Below are 22,235 nucleotides of genomic sequence, written 5' to 3'. Positions count from 1 at the left end.
CTCATATTTGGTAGGAAGACACCTTTCTCTATTTCCACCCTGCTATCTGACAGTCTCATCTGTCATTCCTGGATCTCCTGTTGGCCCGCGGCACAGTTGGCTGGATGAAGCTTTGGAAACTTACTGCAATAACGTCACTGCATGCAAAATATGGCACCAGCGGGGAGAATGAGAGAGTGATGTAGCTTACCAATATGCACACAGCTTTCTATCACAGAAACCTAATAGGTGGAAGGCACAGGTAAGGTAAGGCAAGGTAAGACACATATTATAATTTGTAGTTTTTATATTTCTATTTGTGCTTCAAAATACTGCTGAGTATGTGTTAGAGTGGCGTTTGGACTCGTAAATTCATTTCCTCAAACATATTCAAAATGTCTTGTAAACATTTCCCTGTTTTGTACAAGCACATGTTGGGCGCATGCTGCCGATACGCTCCACACTGGACTCAAAAATGGACATGACAGATGATAACCCCATGGAGGGAATGAAGACTGAGACAGAGAACAAGCAAACAATGGATAATGACTTTTCTGCCAGACTATCAGATGAGACCCACCAACATCTGACGATCAGTGACAACCCTTCCAGCAGCTGCAGGAGGGTCAGAGGGAGATCCAGACCAAAACTCCAGTCCACAAAAAGTTTCCCCCCATACAGTCAGTGCATAGGTGGACTTGGAGAGGACGGAGAGCAGGACAAAGAGCTCAATTCAGAGTCGAGCATCGCTCACCAACCCTCTCTCGGACATGATGACACGATGAGGGAAGATGGGAGTGAGGGAGTTTCCAGCCAAGACAGAAAAGAGGCCTTTGAGTTGAAGACAAGACATGCAAGGAATGAGGTGAAGGCAAAATGGAAGATGAGGAGGAGGGAGAGGTTATGGGGCAGCTATGAAGTTAATCCAGATGGATGGGACAGTGCAAGGTGGAGTGGAAAAAGAAGGGTAGAAGAGACTGGAAGACAGAGGGCGCATGCTGATGAGGAAAGGGAAGGGGGCTCAAACAGTGAGTGGAAACACTGGAGAGGTAAAAACTCAAGTTTTGAGATAGAGAGAAAAGAAGACGAGGATGAAGAGAGAAAGAGCTCTCCTGTTGCAGCAGTAGAGGAAGAGAACGAGGGGAGTGGGGTGACCCTAGAGGATGAAGGGTCTGGGGGGCTACCAGGAATGACAGCAGGCTCCACAACACATCAGTGGTCCTCCCCACATCCAATCCTCTCCAAGCTTATGAAATCGTCCTCCTCAACCTCCTCCTGCTCCTCCATCAACCTCTCCTCAGCAGAGAGCGATGATGTCTTCAGCGAAGGAGAGGATGCTAGCTCGAAGAGGAGGGCGTTCAAGAAGGTGAGAACTGACACTGAGATAAACACAGAATGAATGGATGCAGTTTAAAAATACACTTTAATTTTCTGGCATTTGCTGTCTCAATATGTGCTCTGGCATCACGCCTGTGCATGAGGCTGCTCTGGTTTTCCATGGAAGAGGCTTAAAACTATATTTCTCAACTGTTCTTTGCACCTGTGGTCCTGGTGATTTGCATGGGCTTGAAAGAGGACTTTGACAAGGTTAGATTTGAATGGTGTTTGCATGCCTGGCTGCTGCTGCTGCTGCTGCTGCTGCTACAGATATGAGAGTAGACAGTGGATTTTCTCAGTGCAAGCTACATTTTGCTTTGTCAGACAGTGAACAGTAGTCTGTAAGGACTGAATAAAGCCATGCTGCACAGGAATGAGAAATCAACATCTTCAGAACAACACATTTATGGTGCAAATATCGTTTCGTATCATATAATAGAGACATTTTCTTCGAAAGCCATTTTGTAACAGTGTCTCCACTGAGCATGCTCAGGTTAGCTTCCCTTGGTTTTTTGGTGTTTCAATGACCATGCCTGTGTCTGGTGGCAGCTGTTTTGTGTATATACAAAACAGATCATAACTGTCGAGGTATGAGCTGTTTGTAAACACCAAAACTGAGAACAATTTTTGACGGGCACAGAGGACTTAAGATGGGTTTTTACTGTATAATGTGCCCAAACAAATGTCTTTGAGTTATATTTTCATAGCTTGGTGGCCAAAGAATTGAGAATTAAATGTACATACACTTATTCATTTGGCACACGCTTTTGTCCAAACAAATGACCTCCTCCATTGGCCCTTTTCACAGCAGATATTTTGACATGTCACAGAATAAATAATAATAAATTATACAGTTAATTAATTATGTCAATGAATCACATTTAGATGTTTTGCTTTCAGGGTCCTGCATGCAAGGTCACACTGTCATGGCTTACTGGGGCACTTAAACAAAGCCATTAGCCATTATTAGTAAGACCTGTGCCAGAACAGTGGAATCTGCATTTGTATTTATCACAGTCCGTGTAACGTCCAGTATCATAGTTCTCAGTATAAATTTACAACACTGCTATCTAGAAGTCGGGGCTTTCCCAAAATAAAATATCAGGATATTATATTTGTTTATATTTTTTTACATCCCTATAGAGGACTGGAAAATTAGTAGACAAGACAAATCACACAGGACTCCCTAAATGTGAGAACCTAGTCATATAATCGGTGTATAATCATGTATAATGTATAATCGGTCACAGTCAGTAACAAGGTCCTGGTTCAACCCTGCCTGCTGGCTGGGGCTTTTCCTCTTGCATGCATGTTGACATTCAGGTTTAGGTGATTTGTAAGCTCTGAATAGCCTGCAGGTGAATGTGTTTGTCCATATGCTTTACACTTGTTGACTTGTCAAACATGCAACCTGCCTCTTAGAAAACAATGCATGCTGGGATATAGGCCCCAGGCTCCATAACTTCAGACAGTAATGCAGTGGACAGGAACAGCATACACATTCCCTTCTGAATGATTGCATCACATGAAGATAGCACAACATAATCTGCTCTTCTCTTGTGCCTCAGTGCCGCACCTGGAAAACCTACCTGACCATGATGCACTGGTCGCTGCGGCGGCAGAGCTCCTGGGTCCAGCTGGCTGGACATCAAGGCATGTTACAGTTCAGCCTATTCTACTGTGATCAGATATACAAATGAATCTAAACTCTAAACTTGTGTCTCGTTGGACCATCATAAATTCAGTCTGTTTGAGAATAGACCTCTCAAATGGAAGGGTGGTCTTGAGTTCAGATGACATCCACAGTCAGCCTTCTTGCTTTATTAAAAAACATAGATAACTAATTATTCTTTGTCCCTTTCATGCTGTTACCAGGTAACTTCCAGCTGAGTGAAGGAGGGGAGGTGTTAAAATTGTACAGTGAAGTGGAGGCAAACTGTCTGGACTCCTTGATGAGAGACCCGTTGAGACCCTTTGTCCCGCAGTACTATGGCCTGGACACCAGGGGGGATCTATGCTACATCCGCCTGGAGGACCTGTTAAGCGGTCTGAGGAGACCAGTCATTATGGACTGCAAGATGGGAGTCAGGTAGGTTTGAGAGCATTATTCTATTTATTTATACCAGAGGTGACCAGGGTAGGGTAATCTGCAGGCTTATACTGTCTACTGCAGCCCCTCATCTCACAATTAGATGAGGGGCTTTGAGGCTACAGCAGTAGAATGATGTGGAAGATGAGAATTGAATGATTAACGGACATTTATCCATACAAAGTTTCATATTGGCCTCTATGTTGGTTATATTTCACCTTACATGCACCCTTTTACCTACAGATCCTTAATTATTGCCTTTGAGTGCATCAATGTAAAATATAAAATATTACTTCAAGGCATGGATTTCATCTGATCTTGAGGATGTGAGGATGTAATTCACAAAGGTCTTATAAATTTCCTTCTCAGGACATACCAGGAGGATGAACTGACCAAAGCCCGGGTCAAGGCCCCCCTGAGGAGTGACATGTACCAGAAGATGATGAAAATAGACCCATCGGCTCTATCAGCAGAGGAACACACACAGAAAGCGGTGACCAAGTGGCGATACCTTCAGTGGAGGGATACAACCAGTTCTACGTCCACGCTGGGCTTCAGGATAGAGGGCATCATGGTAGAGTAAAGAACAGTGATATCAGTGCACACCTCATGTTACACAAAAATACCCATTTACCTGAACTGTTGCGTTCTCTACAGGTTATTAAATGTGCCCCATCCATGCTGTTGTTTTTCTTTCTCTGTGAGTCAGATGGAGGACGGCAGCGTCCAGCGGGACTTCAGGAAAATTCAGACTTTAGCACAGGTCACAGAGGCGTTGCTCTACTTCACCAGGAGTCAACTGGAAATCCTGGTCAGTTCTGTCATTACTATTACACCACTCTTTCTCTAGAGAACATGTCCTTAATCAAATCATGATTTCTAAGAAAACTGATCTAGAACAAAAACAAGAAATCATTGACCTAACCTAACAAAAACAGACTGAAAATCTGAACTTGAATAAAAATGTAGCTGTTTGTTCAGTTTCAGTATGCCTCCAGTTGTTGCCCTGTGGACGGAGTAAAGAAGTAATTGGACCATATTCAGCTTCCAATACATAATCAATGAAATAAAAACTAAATCAACAAGTACTTATGAAGTACTTAAAATTGTGTTGAACTGGACATTTCAAAATAAAACAAAAACAGAAAAAATACTTTCTCATTCACCTAATTTTCTTTATTTCCCTAATTTCAACTGACAGTAATATGTTAATTTCAATGTATTACACTAATCTGTTATCCTTTGATGCGTGCACTGTTTCACACTTTCTCAACGGCTGGGTCATGTCCTAGTCGTTGGGAATGGATCTCAAAGTGTTTGGTCCAAATAAAAGTCAGATATCAGAAAGCTTCCACAAATGTAAACGTGAAAACAATGCATTTTGTAAGCCTAATTTGTTTTGTTTATAAACACATTTCAGTAGTTATAGTCATACTCAGTTTATTTTTAAAGTAATGTGCTCTGATGGCATGGATGAAAATATATATTTTATGTTTAGAAAAAGCAACAACAACATTGTATATGTTTACTAGCCTATTTGAAAAATAAATTGACTTAATGACAACTTAATGAATTATATAAATATGGGTCACAAGGTGATACCAGATGAGATCCACTGCATTATTTGTTGCTGCTCAACCTCAACTCTCTCCATCTGTGTTCTCAGAAAGCGTACCACTCCAGACTCTTGGCCCTGAGCGACGCACTGAAGAGTTCACTGTTTTTCAGAACCCATGAGGTTTGTTAACTCAAGAGACAAATCGTACCTTGTTAAATACTATAAATAATATTTACTGAAAGTGAAAAACATGGAATAGAAACAGCAGCTGAAGAGGAGTCTGAAAAGAATTAGACCATATTGAGCCCAGAGGTCTTTTTGCTGAACCAGATTATGTTCACTTTATTGAAATTCACATTCTTATAATGAATCCACATGTGTTTGACTGTGTCAGGTGATAGGCAGCTCGCTCCTCTTTGTCCACGACCACAGCAGCAAGGCCAACGTGTGGATGATAGACTTTGGGAAGACAACCCCCATGCCCGAGGCGAGCGAGCTCCAGCACAACGTGCCGTGGGCCGAGGGGAGCAGAGAGGACGGCTACCTCATCGGTCTGACCTCCCTCATCACTTCTCTGGGCCAGGCCATCAGCTTGGCCTCTTGGCAGCAGGAGGACGTCTGTGGAGGAGAAAAGAGCGTTACGTGAAGTACACTGAGGCTCAAATTTAGGATCATTTGGACAAAACAACTGCTGTTACACTCTGAACTGCTGCCTCATTTCAGTCACTGGAAGACACAACAGAGGAAGATTTGTTTATCTGTCTTCACAGGCTGAGGAAGACGAGTGAGGGAGTACAATTCAGATAAAATCCAAAGAAATGTGATGTGTTTTTATTGCCATTTTAAATACTGTGGAGATAGTGTTTTGCTACAAAGGCAGCTTTAACAGACTTTTTATTTTTTCTTTCCATTCATAAATTACTGTAAATGTATGTTCTTTACCTGCTGATGTTTTCTTACCAACATTTCTTCCTTACGAGAACTCAAGAGATCTCACTGTCGTTGCAACACTTGCTAAGCTTATTTGTTTACAGCAGCAAAGTAAACTCATGAGGAATCATACACACAAACATGCACATGTGGTTGAACAGCCTTGTGTTCTACTTGTTATTAGTCTATCTTTAAAAGACAAACCCATGCTTATTAAAAGAGACTTTAAAATACAGATGAAGATATATCGTTGTGTATTATTATCGTGGATTTCAATTTTTTATTTATGATGCAACTGCAACTGTTCTTATAGGCTGTATACAGTTAAAAGATACAAAACACCTTCACATATTAAACAATCTAAGCAAAAAGAAATGAACAATGAATGTCGCCGTCTGATCAGTTTTCATACATCCATCAGTCACAGACATGTAAACAACAAACAAAAGAGGAAAAAGTTACACCACCAGTACTGTATCTGCTCGTCAAGTATACATAGTATATCACATATAAACTTGAATATACACACTTACATATTAAATTCTAGTGGAAATCCAAAAGTTTAAGAATTTTAATTTGTATAAAATGGTGCATCAGACATTCTTTCACCTTCAAAAGAGAACAATCTGACCTATTGTTCTAGATGTTAAACATGCTTAATAACATATTAAATGCTCAATTTTGGTTTGCTTAAAACTTCTATTGACCCTTTATCTATTAAAATAGTCATTCTGACAATATGATTCAGCTGTGTATTTAAAACAAAACAAGAAACTAGAAGAAATAACCTACATTTATTTGCAAGAAGACAGAGACCAGAGTTTATAATTAGCATTACACATTCAGTTGCCGGTTTATTAGGTACACCTAGCTCAAAGACAACAAATCCTACCTTTGTGAAATTTATAATGTTCACTTTTTGCCGCACAGAGTCGTTAATTCAACTTTGGGGTCATTTTGGAGACTGTAGTTTGCAGTGCTGAGGTGTTTCAAACAGGTGTTTCTACCACTGAGGGTAAAACAAATATTAGACACACCTCTCATTATATTGCAACACAAACTACAATAAACCATAAAGTTGAACCAACACCTCTCTAAAATAGTCAAATAGTTTGAAAAACAAACAAACATTATAACCCTCATAGAGATAAGATTTATTTAATGGCTGCTGACTTATAAACTGGTAACTGTGAGTATATTTATCAAGCAGATAAATGAGTAACCTGGGTTAAATCAGCAACCTGGGTTAAATCTGTAACCGGGGTTAAATCTGTAACCTGGGTTAAATCTGTACCCGGGGTTAAATCTGTAACCTGGGTTAAATCTGTACCCGGGTTTAGATCTGTACCCGGGTTTAGATCTGTACCCGGGTTAGATCTGTACCCGGGTTTAGATCTGTACCCGGGTTAGATCTGTACCCGGGTTTAGATCTGTACCCGGGTTAGATCTGTACCCGGGTTAGATCTGTACCCGGGTTAGATCTGTCCACCAGGTGGCGCCATGTGTCGGTTCGTGCTGGAGAAGCACGCGCGGGATAGTGTGACTGACTCCGGTTGAGACCGCAGTGGACAGTAGGGACAGTTTCCCGTATTATCACGACAAATATAGTTGCTGTTACATAAATTAATGTGTAAATATTGTTATTGGATTGTGTTGTGTGTGTGTGTGTGTGTGTGTGAGTCCAGCGGGATGCTCCGCAGTGCTAACGCTAACGGCTAACGTAAGTTAGCTAAAGTTAGCTTTAAGTTGTACAAAACAAACCGTTGACTCGGTTTAAATTTACAGAAACATCTACAACTTTTATGTTTGACTGCTTTTTAACAACTGGTTAAGTTGTGACAGTTTCCTTTTGTTTTCTCTGTGGATGGACCGAGTGACTTTGTGTCAGAGGAGCTACCCAAACCTAGCTGTGGTAGCACGCGTGACGAACGACGGTAGGTTTGGTCAGTTGATTAGTTTGATTGATTGATTGATTGATTAGCAGTCCATGTAGCCTCAGCTCGGGACAGGGTTTTATATAATTCAGTTAAACCTGTATTAGCTTTATTCACTGTGGGGAGATTCTGCACCTGGCTACCAATCAGCCGTAATGGCGGCTGCGTCCCCCTGTTGAAGACCACTCCCTGTTTGTGTTCACCTGAGGGTTCAATGAGTCAATCAAGTGACAACACTAAAGCTGATATGTGGACTTCAGCTGACTGCATTATAGTAACTTATATATGTGTATTAGTTTACAATGATTGAGGGATGCTTGGAGACAATACTCAAGATATTGTGACAAAATGTGATTTATAAGCACCAACCATCTTCAGAAGATCTTAATATTATCATGAGGTGTTTGGTCTATCAGATTGTTTTATTTAATGTCTACCCTGGCTGTCATATCAAACAAAATTAACACTAAATATCGATGGAAATGTTATCTTCAGTGTTTTGTATAAGTCCTTAATCAGAGTAATTATGTATGGACATAGGTATCCATAGGTTTAAGGGACATGATGTTATTAATAAATTAAAATATAAAGAGATTGGAAGTCTTGGATATGGAAAATAAATTATTTTTTAATATAATTAAAACAAATTTAATATACAATAGTTTAGATAATTTAAGTAAATTAATAAGATGCATTTTCTGCTTTTTATTTTAGTGTATAAAATACACTCTTTTAAAAAAATTATTTGATTAACAAAATAATCCTATTCTTCCAGAATGATTCATTTTATTGTGCAGAAAATGTGACTGAGCTGTATAAATGAGTATAATTATCTCATTAATGTATAGATGTATGGTTGGGTACGGTTAGATATGGTTGGTTATGGTAGGTTATGGTTAGTTATGGTAGGTTATGGTTTGTTATGGTAGGTTATGGTAGATTATGGTTGGTTATGGTAGGTTATGGTAGATTATGGTTGGTAATGGTTGGTTATGGTAGATTATGGTTGGTTATGGTAGATTATGGTTGGTAATGGTTGGTTATGGTAGGTTATGGTTTGTTATGGTTTGTTATGGTTGGTTATGGTAGATTATGGATGGTTAGTTATGGTAGGTTATGGTTAGTTATGGTTGTCATGGTTAGTTATGGTTGGTTATGGTAGATTATGGATGGTTATGGTTGGTCATGGTTTGTTATGGTTGGTTATGGTAGATTATGGATGGTTATGGTTAGTTATGGTAGGTTATGGTTTGTTATGGTAGGTTATGTTAGTTATGGAAGGTTATGGTTTGTTATGGTAGGTTATGGTTTGTTATGGTAGGTTATGGTAGATTATGGTTGGTTATGGTAGGTTATGGTTTGTTATGGTTGGTTATGGTAGATTATGGTTGTTAATGGTTGGTTATGGTTGGTTATGGTAGATTATGGTTGGTTATGGTAGATTATGGTTGATAATGGTTAGTTATGGTAGGTTATGGTTTGTTATGGTTGGTAATGGTAGATTATGGTTGGTAATGGTTAGTTATGGTAGGTTATGGTTGGTTATGGTAGATTATGGATGTTATGGTTAGTTATGGTAGGTTATGGTAGATTATGGATGGTTATGGTTAGTTATGGTAGGTTATGGTTGGTAATGGTTAGTTATGGTAGGTTATGGTTTGTTATGGTAGGTTATGGTTTGTTATGTTGGTTATGGTAGATTATGGTTAGTTATGGTAGGTTATGGTTTGTTATGTTGGTTATGGTAGATTATGGATGGTTATGGTTGGTTATGGTAGATTATGGTTTGTTATGTTGGTTATGGTAGATTATGGTTGGTTATGGTAGGTTATGGTTTGTTATGTTGGTTATGGTTGATTATGGATGGTTATGGTTGGTTATGGTTTGTTATGGTTGGTTATGTTTAGTTATGGTTAGTTATGGTAGGTTATGGTTGGTTATGGTAGGTTATGGTAGATTATGGATGGTTATGGTTTGTTATGGTTGGTTATGGTTGGTTATGGTTGGTTATGGTTTGTTATGGTTGGTTATGTTTAGTTATGGTAGGTTATGGTTGGTTATGGTTAGTTATGGTAGGTTATGGTTAATGAAGTCAACATCAGGAGATGATGTCATTGTTTTCAGATGATGTCATTATGACCAACGGCTAACTGTACAGTAACTGACAGCTGCTCGTCTGTAGAAATATAATTAATGAGTTTATTGTCGGTCATTAACCAAGAGGTCATCCGGTCATTATGCCTCTTCGTGGGCGATATAAAAGTTCACGGTACCGGAAACCTCCAGGTCGGTTAAGCTAGGCTACACGGTGTGCTATCTTTAGCTAGCGCTAACGTTAGCAGAGTTTACTTTAGTGTTTATTGCAATGTTTTATTATTCCACCACGGACGTATATAGAATATTTTTATTTCAATTGCCCGCGCTATTTTGTTGCCCCGGAAGAGAAAGTGTGCAGCAGCTGTACTTCCGCAGTGTCCTCGTCAACGCGCAGCAGCTGACCAAGCTAACAGCTAACAGCTAACAGCTAGTTAAAGAGAAGCTACTCGGTCACGTCGTCGTGGTCTTCTTTTGTGTTTCCCTCTGAGCGACTTGGGATGTTGGAGCTTCTTCCACAGCACAGCCTTTGTGTTTCATAAAACAGAGAGACGAGGCCCTGCACACATATATATATATATTTTACACCCAGGATTGTTTTTTTTAATCTAGTACTATTGTAGAAATATGGCGGATGGCGGGCATTACTACAACGGTAAGAAACCCTGCTCTCCACAGCATTAACCTGACATGTTTTGTGCTACTTGTACCGTCTTTCTTCAGACCGTGGGGACTTTATGGTGAGGAGAGAGGTCAGGAGGACTGGTTACATGTCCGTAGGAGGTAAAACTATACGTTGGGCCCCCCCTTCAGAGGTCTACATATGTTACTTTACAGACATGTGATTAACCACAACTTATTACCTATTATACAATGCCAGATAATGTTTTAAAGTCTGCAAACAGACCATATTGAAAACAGTAATAGCAAAGTTCAGTAAGGCAAAGTTATGTAACATGCTGTTTTGTCCTCTGTCTGAATGTCCTTTTTAAATTTGAATGTGTTGAGCATTTAAAAGCATGTAGAGGCACATTTGAGTAACATAACTTTAATTTCTCTAAAGATATTTTTTCTTACAGTAGTAATTCAAGATGTTTAGGTTTTGTTTTATGAATTCATAATATTACACTACAGGCAATAGGGGATGTGTCATCACCATTATTTGGTATATTTAACTCTAATCCATGATGATAGAAATTAATTATATAACTTTGGTCTTAATGTTTTTTAGTTTTATCATATATGTGTATGATGTGATATTTAAATCAAACTGACTCAAACTTTTTTAGAACATGATGATCGAACTGCACCACAGTTTCGCCACCGTAGAGCCAGAGGCTCCCACAGGGGTCGATCTAATGACCGGACCCGCCGAGAACGCCAATGGGGGAACCGCCCAGGAGGCTTTGGAGGTCCTGGGCCGCGGTCTAGGCTCGATGATCCTGATGGGGATGTTACTATGGGTGACAACTCTCCTCAGGACAACAGCTCCCAGCACAGATTGTAAGTGTGGCTGACTGTGTGTTTGTGTGTGTCTTGTTGATGAGCTCCAAAAAGAGCACATCTCTTTATAAAGAGGGAATGGAGAATTGTGTTAAGAGTAACTACATGTCAAGAATAATACATTTAAAAAGAAAAGATGAATTGTTTTTCTCATTTGGTATGCTCTCTTTATATAAGGGCGGTGACACACAGACAGTTAGACCTAACTTCTTTGATGTGGATCAGTTTCAGCCGCTTGGAGGCTGTTTTTCATTTGAACAAATACAGAAAGTGCATCTTAAACTAAGCTATTGTCAGTCCAGAAAGAGAAAGTAAAAGAAGTCTGGTATGAAAGCCTGAAACCTGAAAGTAATTCAGTCAAAATGTACTCAAAATGAAATACCAATAAAAGTGAAACTGTGCAAGTGTATTGAGTACAGTTCAGTAACTTTGTTTGACTATTTTAGTTCTGTTAACTATTCTGTTTTATTTGAACTTACTGTTGACTTACGAGCCATACAAACATTTCAAGTACTGTTTTACTTTTTTGGGATCCCTGCCTATTTTTAAACTCAAATTATAATGAGACAGAGAAGACCAGCAACTAATGCATAGAAATTTAGAAATGCCTCACTCTGCTTCAGTTGTTACGGGGATAATGCAACCCACAGAGCAGGTACCTTTTTTAGTATCTAAGAACTATGGCAGAAGAACCACATTTAGGTTGGTTCCTCTTGACAAAATGTTTCCCAAAAAGGTTCTTGGGAAAAGTTCTTACGGTGGACGCTACAAAAAAGAGGGTTGTTTTGATATATGGCCTCGTTTTTTCTTCTTCAGCAACCCATATGGAAGAGCTAATAGGAAAGAAAGAGATAGACGAGGCAAAGGAGGAGGAGGTGGTAGAGGAGGAGGAGGAGGCGGCGGCGGTGGCTATAGAGACCGAGTTGGAGGAGGCAGCAGTGGAGGAGGAGGAGGGAGAAACCGGTCAGGATGGTTCAAAGTAACGGTGGGTATTCACTGGGCAAGTCACCACAAGACATCCATACTTGTACATCGTAACCTGTTAAAAAGAGATCACATATTTCTTTCTTGTCTGTTTGATAGATACCACATGGAAGAAAATATGACAAGAAATGGTTATTGACAGCTCTTCAGAGCATCTGTTCTCTTCACATCCCAGCTGTACAGGTGAAGCTCAGTGCTGTCTTATGATTAGTGATTACAAACTAATAGTAAAAAAAAAAAGATCCTAGCCACATTAGTAAGATGAAGATTTTATGGAAAGTGTCTTTGTATGTATGAATGTTGATTATGTCTTTCTTCCCCTGTCTGCCCAGTACCATGTTGACCACAACAGGGTCCATTTCTATGTGGACGATTCATCTGTTGTCAGTGCTTTGCAAAAATGTTCTCACAAGATCACAGACACAGATGGTTATAAGGTATGTTTGTGTAATATTGGAAATCTTACTATCTGCTATCCTTAAGTTTAGTCTACTATCCTTACGATTACCTGCAGCTTGCAAAATAGTGGCTACAATGTTATCAGTCCATATCCTATCTTCCATGACCTCTATGAATAACTATAAATTATACGTTATCTAAAACAACACGTGAAACGGTTTATCTCTCTTTACCAATCTCTCTCTTATCTCTACAAGGTGGAAGTGCATGTCAACCCCAGCGCTCCACCGTCCTTCATGCTCTCAGACCTGAAGCCTGAACACTTGGAGCACCTGAAGGTAAGCTAGAGGTAGCTGAGTGGGGCTGTGAGTATGTGTGTGTGTCTCACAAATACTGGTTAGAATTTAATTTAGTATCTCTGATGAGAGTGAGTACAAATACATGAACTAAAATACAAATGTATAAATTGGAAAAATATGCTGATTAATGAAGTGCATGATTTTTGCATTATGGTAGCTCACCTGCTAGAGTGTGTGCCCAATGTACAAAGACTGAGTTTTATTCCAACCTGTGGCCCTTTGCTGTATTTCAGCCCCTCACTCTCTCCACTTTCCTGTCACTCATCAGTTATCACTATCAAATATAGACAATAAAAGCCCTAAAACAACCTCCTTGAATAAACGTATTTTGGTGTTTCATCTACACAATCAACCACGTACACCAAAAATCTCACAGCATTTGTTGTTGTTTCCTTCTGTGTTTGCTTTCATTCATAGTTAGATAAGCAAGCATTAAATAATCACGATCAAAACATAAAATCAAAGTTAATATAATATGAATAGCTGGTAAAATAAACAAAAACAATATACATTGATTGCTGTGGGTATAAAGGAACTCTGTAACCATGGATGAACCCTGAATAAAGTAATTTGGTGCTATATTTTCTAAGGAACATACTTCTGGGGTGTTTTGGGAATTCAGGACAAAACTCCCCATTTTCGAAATTCTATTAATATGAACCTTTTTTATTATTATTATTATTTGCTGTTGAGTTAAGGCCTCTCATATTGGCTGTTGTATCTTTCACAGCAATGCATGGCAAAACGTTTTGATGGCTCCCAGCAAGCACTGGACTTGAACAACATCCTAACAGACCCAGGTAATCATTCTCTCCTACATGAACTGTATGTATGACATGATATTGAATGCATACAAGACTAATAGTTACAAGTAAGTGTCTGGTTGTTGGTATTAATACACAACTTCTAAACTATTGAATTATACAAGATTATACAGATCTAGTCTGTTTATGTTCTAAATATATGGTCACTGCAATGTTGTTTTATATTGAGGATTCAAATGATAATGCAGACAATCTGGTGATGAAACCGTACTTTCTTGTATTACCGTACTGTCACTGAAAGTGATATTAAATCCTTTTCCAGTTTTGTATATTTATGTAGTATTTTGATTGCTAATTTTATTTTACGTGATAGACCTGGTCTCCCAGAACATTCAAGTCGTCTTGAATAGGAAGACGAACATGGAAGCTGTCATCAAGATTATTGAACAAAACATTCCAGAGGTAATATTAATACAGTGATATTGTTTGCTAGAAAATAAATAACAAACTCTCTTGCTGTTGTCAAAATGTACCTGGTTTCTAATTAAGTGGTGGGTCAAACTGAATATGCTTCCACGTGTCTCTCCGGCTCTTTCCAGCTGACGTGCTTGAATCTCAGTAACAACCGCATTCACAAACTGGATGAACTTGCTGAATTGGTTACCAAGGTGCCTAATCTGAAGACCCTCAACCTTTCCCATAATGAGGTAAAACTGGCTGCTCAGTCAATCTAGAGAATAATGCAGGCATGAATTGCTCCCTTAGCCCGATTTATTTTTAGATCCTCTTCTGACACTAACTCATTCTGTTTCTGTGTGGTCGTCCAGCTGAAGTCAGACAGAGAGCTGGACAAGTTGAAAGGCCTGAAGCTGGTGGAGCTGTGGCTGACCAAGAACCCTCTGTGTGACCTCTTCAAGGATCATGCCTCTTACATCAGGTCAGTCAGTGATTTTGGGGGGTGAGGGGAGAAGATTTTACTGAGTGGACATGGTATTGTGACTTTGTGTGAGAGCAGGGGTGTCCAGGAGTCTTTCCTGCATGACAAGAGTACGCACTAGTGTGCTACGAAAGGAGATTAAGCAAGCCTCTGCGTTTTTGTAAGATTATCTGTACAATAACAAACCACTTCCCCAGCAGTCAAGGATGAACATTTGGACCAGAGGCAGCTGACATTCACTGTTAACTCCACGTTTATATGTATGTGTGTGTGTGTGCGCGCGTGTGTCTTGTGTGAGAGAAAAAGGAGAATAGATTAATTAATTTGTAATTAGTTAAAATTGCACATTGCATCCCACTTGATGATTAACATTTCCTTCACACTGCATATGAAACATTTCTTCACATCTTACTTCCAAAAGTTGGAGTTGAGGACATCTACCCACGATGCAGTTCGACATGGTTTTCCTTTCAGCTTGCTTTAACTCTCCACAGTTTGAGCAGCCATCTTCTCTCTGCCAGTTATTCAGCCTCTCTGTGGGACATCCTTTCAAGCTTTCTTTTGTTTTACGGTTCTCAGTGATGCTGTACCCAGCACTCCCCTGCTGACATAGTGATTAGTTGTCCCATAAGCTGCTGTTAAACACCATCACACTGCTGATGAGATATAACTCTGAGAAGAGGCACTTTTTTAAAGAGGACATTCAGCATGACAACCCTCTAACACAATTTACTATGAACTGCTTTCGAAAATACGAATCCGAAACAATCTCATGAGCAGTACTGTAAAACAGTGTAGGTTGTTGTTGGAGGGCACTCCACAGATGCTTTGACAAATGTTTGGATGAAACAAAGAAAATCCACAGCCAATGATTTCCTCTCCCCTCATAGTACCCATGCCCACTCAGCCCCCTGTATCAGGCGAGTATGGAAGGCTGGATAGCCCATGACGGGTAAGATCCCACCTCGAAATCTCGGGACAACCTAAGGCAGGCACAGTCACGATTACTCGGCCTCAGTCCCTGTGAGCTGTGACTCACTAAGAGCGCGACGAGAAGAACTTGTGAAGACGGGACTCCACAGGAAAAGCTGTTGGGCTGAGGCGGAGGGGAATATGAGTCATTATCAATGACCAGTGATGGGCCAAAGAGAAAAAGCAGTCTCTCTTCCACTAAGTTGGTTCTCTTTGGCTTAAAACAAGCCTCTGCTGTTCTGTGAATGATGTGGAGAGTTATACCCTTAACTGACCTCTGAGGGAAATATGTTCTGAACTGAAATAAGTCAAATGAAAAAAGTGAAAATACTCTTCCTGTTTCTGATGGCTGTGACCAGTACAAAAAGCTCAAACATTAAGCAGAGAGAGCAGTGTAGAGAATTATCACTCAAGTTGAATGATTAATGATTTCCCAGTCCCTCTTTAAACAGTGGCTTGGGCCCGAATTAAGCAAAAACATTAAATGGCTACAGCATGTAGTCCACTTACTGCTATTGCATGAAGACCCATCTCTTCAGAATTGATGGTGCCTATGAGATATTTAACTGTTTCCCCTAGGGGATCAATAAAGTATATCATCTTTCTTAAGTGCTTTGCTTGTGCAGCAGGGGGAGGCTATAGGATGCGTGGTGGGACTGCTGGGTGCAGCTCACTTTGAGGCCGGCTGTCCTTTTTGTCCAGCTCTTTTCTCAGGTTGTCTTTCATTGCTGATAATTTTGGGCACTGACACCGACAAACTCACTCACATGATGAATAGTGATTGCCTCTAATGAATGTTAGAATACTTTTTACTAGGTTTTTTGTGAAATTTTTTTACCCAGACGCTGTTTTGTTATTTGGTAATTTTGTCATCTGTTCCCCAGCATCTTAGCCAGAGTTTGAGGAGGGGGGTTAACACAAGACTGGTGGTAACCACCTCTCTCCCAGCAATGCATAATCTCTTTATTTTGCTAATTCAAAATGGATGTGTTTACTGGTTTGCAGCGCAGCCTGGTAGATCGTGGGTCTCTGCATGTTTGTTTGTGTGTGTGTGTGTGTGTGTGTGTGTGTTCGTAGAAATGTATTTTTATGTTGCTTCCCCATGTCAGATCTGTGTATATCTCCGTATTGGGGGAGAGGGTGAGTATACCGGCTGGTAAGTACACTGAAAAATGTCAAAGGGCATAGCTTGAAACTAAAGAGAGGATAAGGACGTGTATGATAGTCCTTTTATTGATTAACTTGTGTACAAACATTTTGTGTCTCATGTATGTATACATGAATGTATTCTCCCAAATGTTTTTGACAGTGTAGCACCTTTTTTTTAAAAAAGAAAATTACATCAACTGAAGAGCGCAAAATGACATGACTGGCAGTGGTATCTACATTAAAGCGCATGATTTATCTGTGTGTGTATGTATGGGGTGGTTTGTGATGATAACTTTACTGCTCCTGATTTTTGTTCCCGTACCAGTGCTGTGCGGCAGAGGTTCCCCCGGATTCTCAAACTGGTAAGTCAAAAAAAAAGTACTGCATGAAAATGGCATGGGCTCAGTTTAAATATCTTGTTTTGAAGGATCTGTTGACATTGCACCAATTTGATCCTTTTAAGCCTAAATAGAAGCAGTCATCAGAACAGCACACACTCGATGCAGGGTTTCAAACAGCATTCGATAGTTAAGGCACCCTATTACCGCTGAAAAAAGAGCGCCACCTTTTGCCATGTTTCCTTTTTTTTTATTAAATTATTGTGTCTTTTCTTGAAATAATAAATTTTGTGTAATAAACTTATAGTATGTGGATGCAGTCCGCTCATATTTTCTCTCGTGTGTTTTCTTTTTAGGATGGTGATGACCTCCCCCCACCCATTGGATTCGATGTGGAAACGCCCACCACTATCCCCCCCTGCAAGGTTACTTAATTTACCTCATTGATTGTATACTTCTATTCAAACTGATTTATTGATGAAGTCTTCTAGTGTAGGTGACAGTTAGGAGCTCTCCAAGACATTCATTTCTTTAGTAACACACTTCAGAAGTGTATGTTTAAGCTGCCAGTCGCTGTCTCTGTTATGTACCTGACAAATGTTTTTCCAATTGATGATGCAGGGCAGCTGTTTTGGCTCTGATGAAATCAAGGCTCTCATCCTTCGGTTCTTGCAACAGTGAGTATCTAGCCTTTTATGTAGAGAATCTTCTTACAACAGTCAGTGGATCAGTGCTTCTCCAGCCTTAGTGTGACCCAACCTAGTGACTGATTAATCAGCGCTGCTTTTTTTATACTTGTCACAGGGACAAACACAAAAAGACTTACTCAAGTTACTGTATTGCAGGTACTACAGTATATACGACTCGGGGGACAGACAGCCGCTCCTGGATGCTTACCATGATGGAGCGTCGTTATCCCTCACAACACCTTATTCCACCCAGAACCCCTCAAGGTAAGAACAAACACATTTCTGTAAAAACTTATCACTGATTAACACATGAAGGAATGTTAGAGATTTATTAAGTAATTCATTTTAAAGATTTGTGTGTTTAGCTCCACCCATCAATGACTGCTCTGATCCCTGATCCGACACCTGAGTCCTTGCTGTGTTCACATTGATTCAATCTGTCCCTAACTTCTGGTTCTAGGAGCAGTCTGGGAGAGTATCATAAAGACAGCCGAAACCTGAAGAGGCTCAAAGATTCCAGTGAGTTTCCCATTTCGAGCTGTTGACCTTTCACACCGTCTGAATCATTGAGTGCACATTTTTGTGATTTGAGATTTGTTCTTATGTGTCCGTCTCTGAATTTTTCCTCCTCTAGCCATACGTTTTCGACTTCTGAAGCACACACGACTTAACGTTGTGGCTTTCCTCAACGAGTTGCCCAAAACTCAGCACGACATCGCCTCCCTTAATGTCGATGTAAACACCTACACCGTGAGTTTGTTTTGTCAGCCAGCTCTTGTCATTAGCCTTCTCGTCTCACTGGGGATCATTTCTCTGTATTCATTCTGCAAAAATGTTTTCTGTTTACAGAACACACTGCTATCATTCACCGTGAGCGGAGTCTTTAAAGAAGGTGAGTTTTGTAGGTCGACATGTATTTAAACACTGCAAAGATAAGTGGTGTTGATTCTGTTACCTAATTAGTGTCATGTCTGTTTTTCAGTTGCTGTTGATGGTAAATCCCGAGAGTCCACCATGGCCTTCTCTCGAGTTTTCATTACAGTCCCAGCAGGGAGTACTGGGTATGTTTAGTGAGCTCTCATTGGTTTTTATTATCTCTTTGTTGTCACTCACATTTTCCCTGAGGAAGGGGAAATGGTACATTGTTAACAACAGTTGTGGACATTCAAAAAAATGAAATTGACATGAAGACAAACATCCTTGTTTTCTTTGCTTTACCGCCTGTGAAATAACAGCCATGAATAAGAAGATATGCTCTCTAAAGTAACTGACTTCACAACAATGAGATTTATTGAAAAAAAGTCCCTTCCCATAACTGAACTATGACCTTACAGTTATATGGTGTGCTACTCCAACTGCCATGATGCTTTAACCACTAGGCCACCTGAAAGCCTGTATTAATTTGCAATTAATTGCTTAACTATAAATAGAATGAGGAATTAAATTTAAATTCAGTTTCCAGTAATATGAAAACAAACCCAGGGACCCAGATTTGGTTTCTAAACAGAAGAGGTCTATTAAAAATTAAATATATAATCAAATTGGAGATTTTTTTAAAATTCTGATAATTGATTTACACACTGACCTACAGTTCACTTGAGTTGCCAGTTTATTAGGTGGACCTAGATAAAGTTAATGCAGTCTAATATCAATTAACACCTGTTTAAAACAATTACAAGAAAATGTGAACTTTTATCAAGGTTTTAATGCACAGTGGCACTAAAGGTCAAGTTGTCCTAAAATACCTGAAACAGTCATATCTGATCGTCTGTGTTCCTCCTGTGCCACAGTCTGTGCATCGTGAACGACCAACTTTTCATCCGGATGGCAACAACAGAGGAGATCCGCCGAGCCTTCGTCGCTCCCGCTCCAACTCCATCTTCCAGCCCCGTCCCCACCCTCACTGCACCGCAGCAGGAGATGCTCACAGCCTTCTCGCTGAAGTCCGGCATGAACCTGGAATGGTCCCAAAAGTAAGTCTTTAGTCTTTGTGCGTGTTGTGTTGGCAGGAATGTTGACAATGTATTCGCTTAATTTAAAATATCTGAACGCTTATTCTCTGCCACAGGTGTCTGCAAGACAATGAGTGGGATTTCAACAGAGCGGCACAGATTTTCACTCAGTTAAAGGTAACCTATTATTTCAGCTCTCTGCATCTCCATAAAGGTGGGATCATTTTTATAGCAAAGCCCTGTAACGCTTTCTCTTTTTCCTGTTTGCAGACGGAAGGCAAGATCCCCGACGTTGCGTTCATAAAATGAGAAGAGTGGAATCATACTTCTGTGAAATAAAATTTGCAGTAGTTTTATTTATGGCTTTTGTTTTATCCTTTACGCTGCCTTTTCTTTTATTAAAAATAATGTAGATCAAGTTTACTTGTGAAAGCTGTTTTCTGTTTGTTTTAACAGCCAAATGTCAAGTGTTGGACCTAAAGACTGATGTTGTGATACAATTTCAACAAATTGGTTGTCATTGTAATCTTAGTTTTTTGGTCATTTGTATAAAAATCACTACATGTTTTCATAGAAATAAAGACAGATGACCAATAGTTGTTTGACCTGTGTTCACATTAATTTGTTGTATTATGTTTAATAATAAAACATATTTTGTTACAAAACTGATACATTTCACTTCAGCTACAATATGAACAAAATATATGAGCATGAAAGTTCATTCTTGAACTTGGAAATGAAAAAAAAAAATCCTTGGTCCAAATTCTGTCTGCTGAGGAACAATAAGTTGAAAATAATGAGTGTAATAACTAATAACATTAAAATGTTCTCTTTTTTTATCCCAAAAAGTATAGTAATGTTTAGAGCTGTTATAATGCTGACACAGGTCATATGTCTTCAGAGCTTCATTTTTTGATAAATGTATGTAAACTTATATTGTTACAAAAGCATATAAAGGTTGGTTTTACATATTCAAAGTTGTGTATTTGTGTAGAAAGTTATTTGTCCTGTTGGATATTTAGATTGAGTTTTGATTGCAGTTCTGCATCTACCAGACATCTTATATTAGAAAATAAAGTTTTGAAGTGGGTACAGAAGAAAAGTGCACTACTGACCTGCTGGTGGATAGTAACTTAAAAGACGAAGATTATCACTTGATTTTACTAAGACTACTTAAAGCTCCTATTAGCTTTAGCTAAAGTTGGGGCAATAAAAATGGCACCTGCTGTCTGGAATAATTCTAGGACACTGGATAAATGTATAATTACAAATTAATTATGTTTGTGCATCATGGAATATATATGATTGTGAGGTGGTCTGTATGAGCTCTACCTTACACCTGCTTACACACAGAAAGTCAGTACACTGGCCTTCTCTAGATTTAGACACTTTTCAGACCCTTTTAGAAATTTATTCACACCGTCAGGGAAAAGGCAAGAAATATATTCAAATATATTATATGGTAATTAATCCCCATGAATGCTGCTCAGAGTAATCGCAGCCCAAGGGTCTCTCCCTCTCCTCTTGTGCCACGTGCAGGCAGTCAGTGTGGGGCATGTTTGAACTTCTCTCTCACTCTTTCTCTCTGGAATATGTAAATATTTGTTTTAGTTTGCAAATATTTAAGTAGTTAATTTAGTCTTCTCCCTGCCTTTGTAGAAACTTTTTTTACTTCAAATATACATAGTGAGTTTGAGATTATTAGGCCAAATAAAAAAAAAAAATGTGTGTCGATTTTCTATCACTGTTGACCAGTCATAAACAAGCCTGCATTTGCATTGCAGTTTCCAGTGTATTTATTGATAAAACAGTTTGATTGTGACCAAACACCTATGGTGATTTAAATGTTTTATTCAGATATAACTGCAGGGAACAACTAACAACAATTATTTGCTGGGTCACCAATAGAAACCTTAGTCATGGAAATGCTGTTAGGCATAAAGAAATCGTATTATTGTGTAAGACTAAAATGGAAATGAGAAGACCTTAATGGCTCTGCCCTCTGCCAGTTGAAATGTGGAGAAGTAGAAATTCCAGTAAAGAAAATTACATTTCGGTCAATACACAAGAGAAAAACATTATACAGCTTTATTTTATAATAAGACATTACTCTAAACCATAATTACTGCCAGAATGCTAAAATATAAAAGTTCATAATCTCCATTAATATCCCTACCAGTCCTCAAATGTACTGTTGCTGTCATCTAAATGCTTATTGTAATTTTACT

General features: G+C 39.3%; 2 protein-coding genes across 6 annotated transcripts; both read left to right on the top strand.

Annotated features, from left to right (window-relative positions):
- The first annotated feature begins 32 nt into the window (after positions 1–32).
- On the top strand, positions 33–6,168 carry si:ch73-22a13.3 (inositol-trisphosphate 3-kinase A). 3 transcript variants are annotated; one of them, XM_051420768.1, is made up of 8 exons: positions 33–246; positions 408–1,345; positions 2,925–3,009; positions 3,232–3,445; positions 3,815–4,019; positions 4,155–4,256; positions 5,112–5,183; positions 5,398–6,168. In XM_051420768.1, the coding sequence occupies exons 2-8, from the start codon at positions 422–424 to the stop codon at positions 5,647–5,649; spliced, it is 1,854 nt and encodes a 617-aa protein (XP_051276728.1). In that variant the 5' UTR covers positions 33–246; positions 408–421; the 3' UTR covers positions 5,650–6,168. The 3 variants fall into 3 exon arrangements, with proteins under 3 accessions (XP_051276728.1, XP_051276727.1, XP_051276726.1); XM_051420767.1 differs by having other exon boundaries at positions 33–256; XM_051420766.1 differs by having other exon boundaries at positions 33–1,345.
- Positions 6,169–7,782: 1,614 nt separating this feature from the next.
- nxf1a (nuclear RNA export factor 1a) lies at positions 7,783–20,984 on the top strand. 3 transcript variants are annotated; one of them, XM_051420882.1, is made up of 22 exons: positions 7,783–7,867; positions 10,685–10,744; positions 11,251–11,464; positions 12,281–12,449; positions 12,548–12,631; positions 12,781–12,885; positions 13,105–13,185; positions 13,937–14,006; positions 14,344–14,432; positions 14,570–14,677; positions 14,798–14,907; positions 17,354–17,390; positions 17,723–17,791; positions 17,988–18,043; positions 18,212–18,319; positions 18,516–18,574; positions 18,690–18,805; positions 18,905–18,947; positions 19,038–19,116; positions 19,846–20,028; positions 20,124–20,184; positions 20,278–20,984. In XM_051420882.1, the coding sequence occupies exons 1-22, from the start codon at positions 7,798–7,800 to the stop codon at positions 20,314–20,316; spliced, it is 2,010 nt and encodes a 669-aa protein (XP_051276842.1). In that variant the 5' UTR covers positions 7,783–7,797; the 3' UTR covers positions 20,317–20,984. The 3 variants fall into 3 exon arrangements, with proteins under 3 accessions (XP_051276842.1, XP_051276843.1, XP_051276844.1); XM_051420883.1 differs by lacking the exon at positions 7,783–7,867 and adding an exon at positions 10,090–10,153; XM_051420884.1 differs by lacking the exons at positions 7,783–7,867; positions 10,685–10,744 and adding an exon at positions 10,353–10,616.
- The last annotated feature ends 1,251 nt before the right edge of the window (positions 20,985–22,235 follow it).

The sequence above is a fragment of the Dicentrarchus labrax genome, unplaced genomic scaffold (assembly GCF_905237075.1).
Source record: "Dicentrarchus labrax unplaced genomic scaffold, dlabrax2021, whole genome shotgun sequence".
NCBI classification, from domain to species: domain Eukaryota; kingdom Metazoa; phylum Chordata; class Actinopteri; family Moronidae; genus Dicentrarchus; species Dicentrarchus labrax.
The sequence above is the reverse complement of the archived record's forward strand: the minus strand, read 5'-3'. Positions and strand labels throughout refer to the sequence as shown.

Bases quoted from the DNA above. Each gene is read 5' to 3' on its own strand.
- nxf1a (XM_051420882.1), top strand. From the start codon at position 7,798: ATGGACCGAGTGACTTTGTGTCAGAGGAGCTACCCAAACCTAGCTGTG. The intron at 12,632-12,780 runs GTGAAGCTCAGT...CTGTCTGCCCAG, and splicing joins TTCACATCCCAGCTGTACAG to TACCATGTTGACCACAACAG. The intron at 20,029-20,123 runs GTAAGTCTTTAG...TCTCTGCCACAG, and splicing joins AACCTGGAATGGTCCCAAAA to GTGTCTGCAAGACAATGAGT.
- si:ch73-22a13.3 (XM_051420768.1), top strand. From the start codon at position 422: ATGCTGCCGATACGCTCCACACTGGACTCAAAAATGGACATGACAGAT. The intron at 1,346-2,924 runs GTGAGAACTGAC...CTTGTGCCTCAG, and splicing joins AGAGGAGGGCGTTCAAGAAG to TGCCGCACCTGGAAAACCTA. The intron at 3,010-3,231 runs GCATGTTACAGT...TGCTGTTACCAG, and splicing joins CCAGCTGGCTGGACATCAAG to GTAACTTCCAGCTGAGTGAA.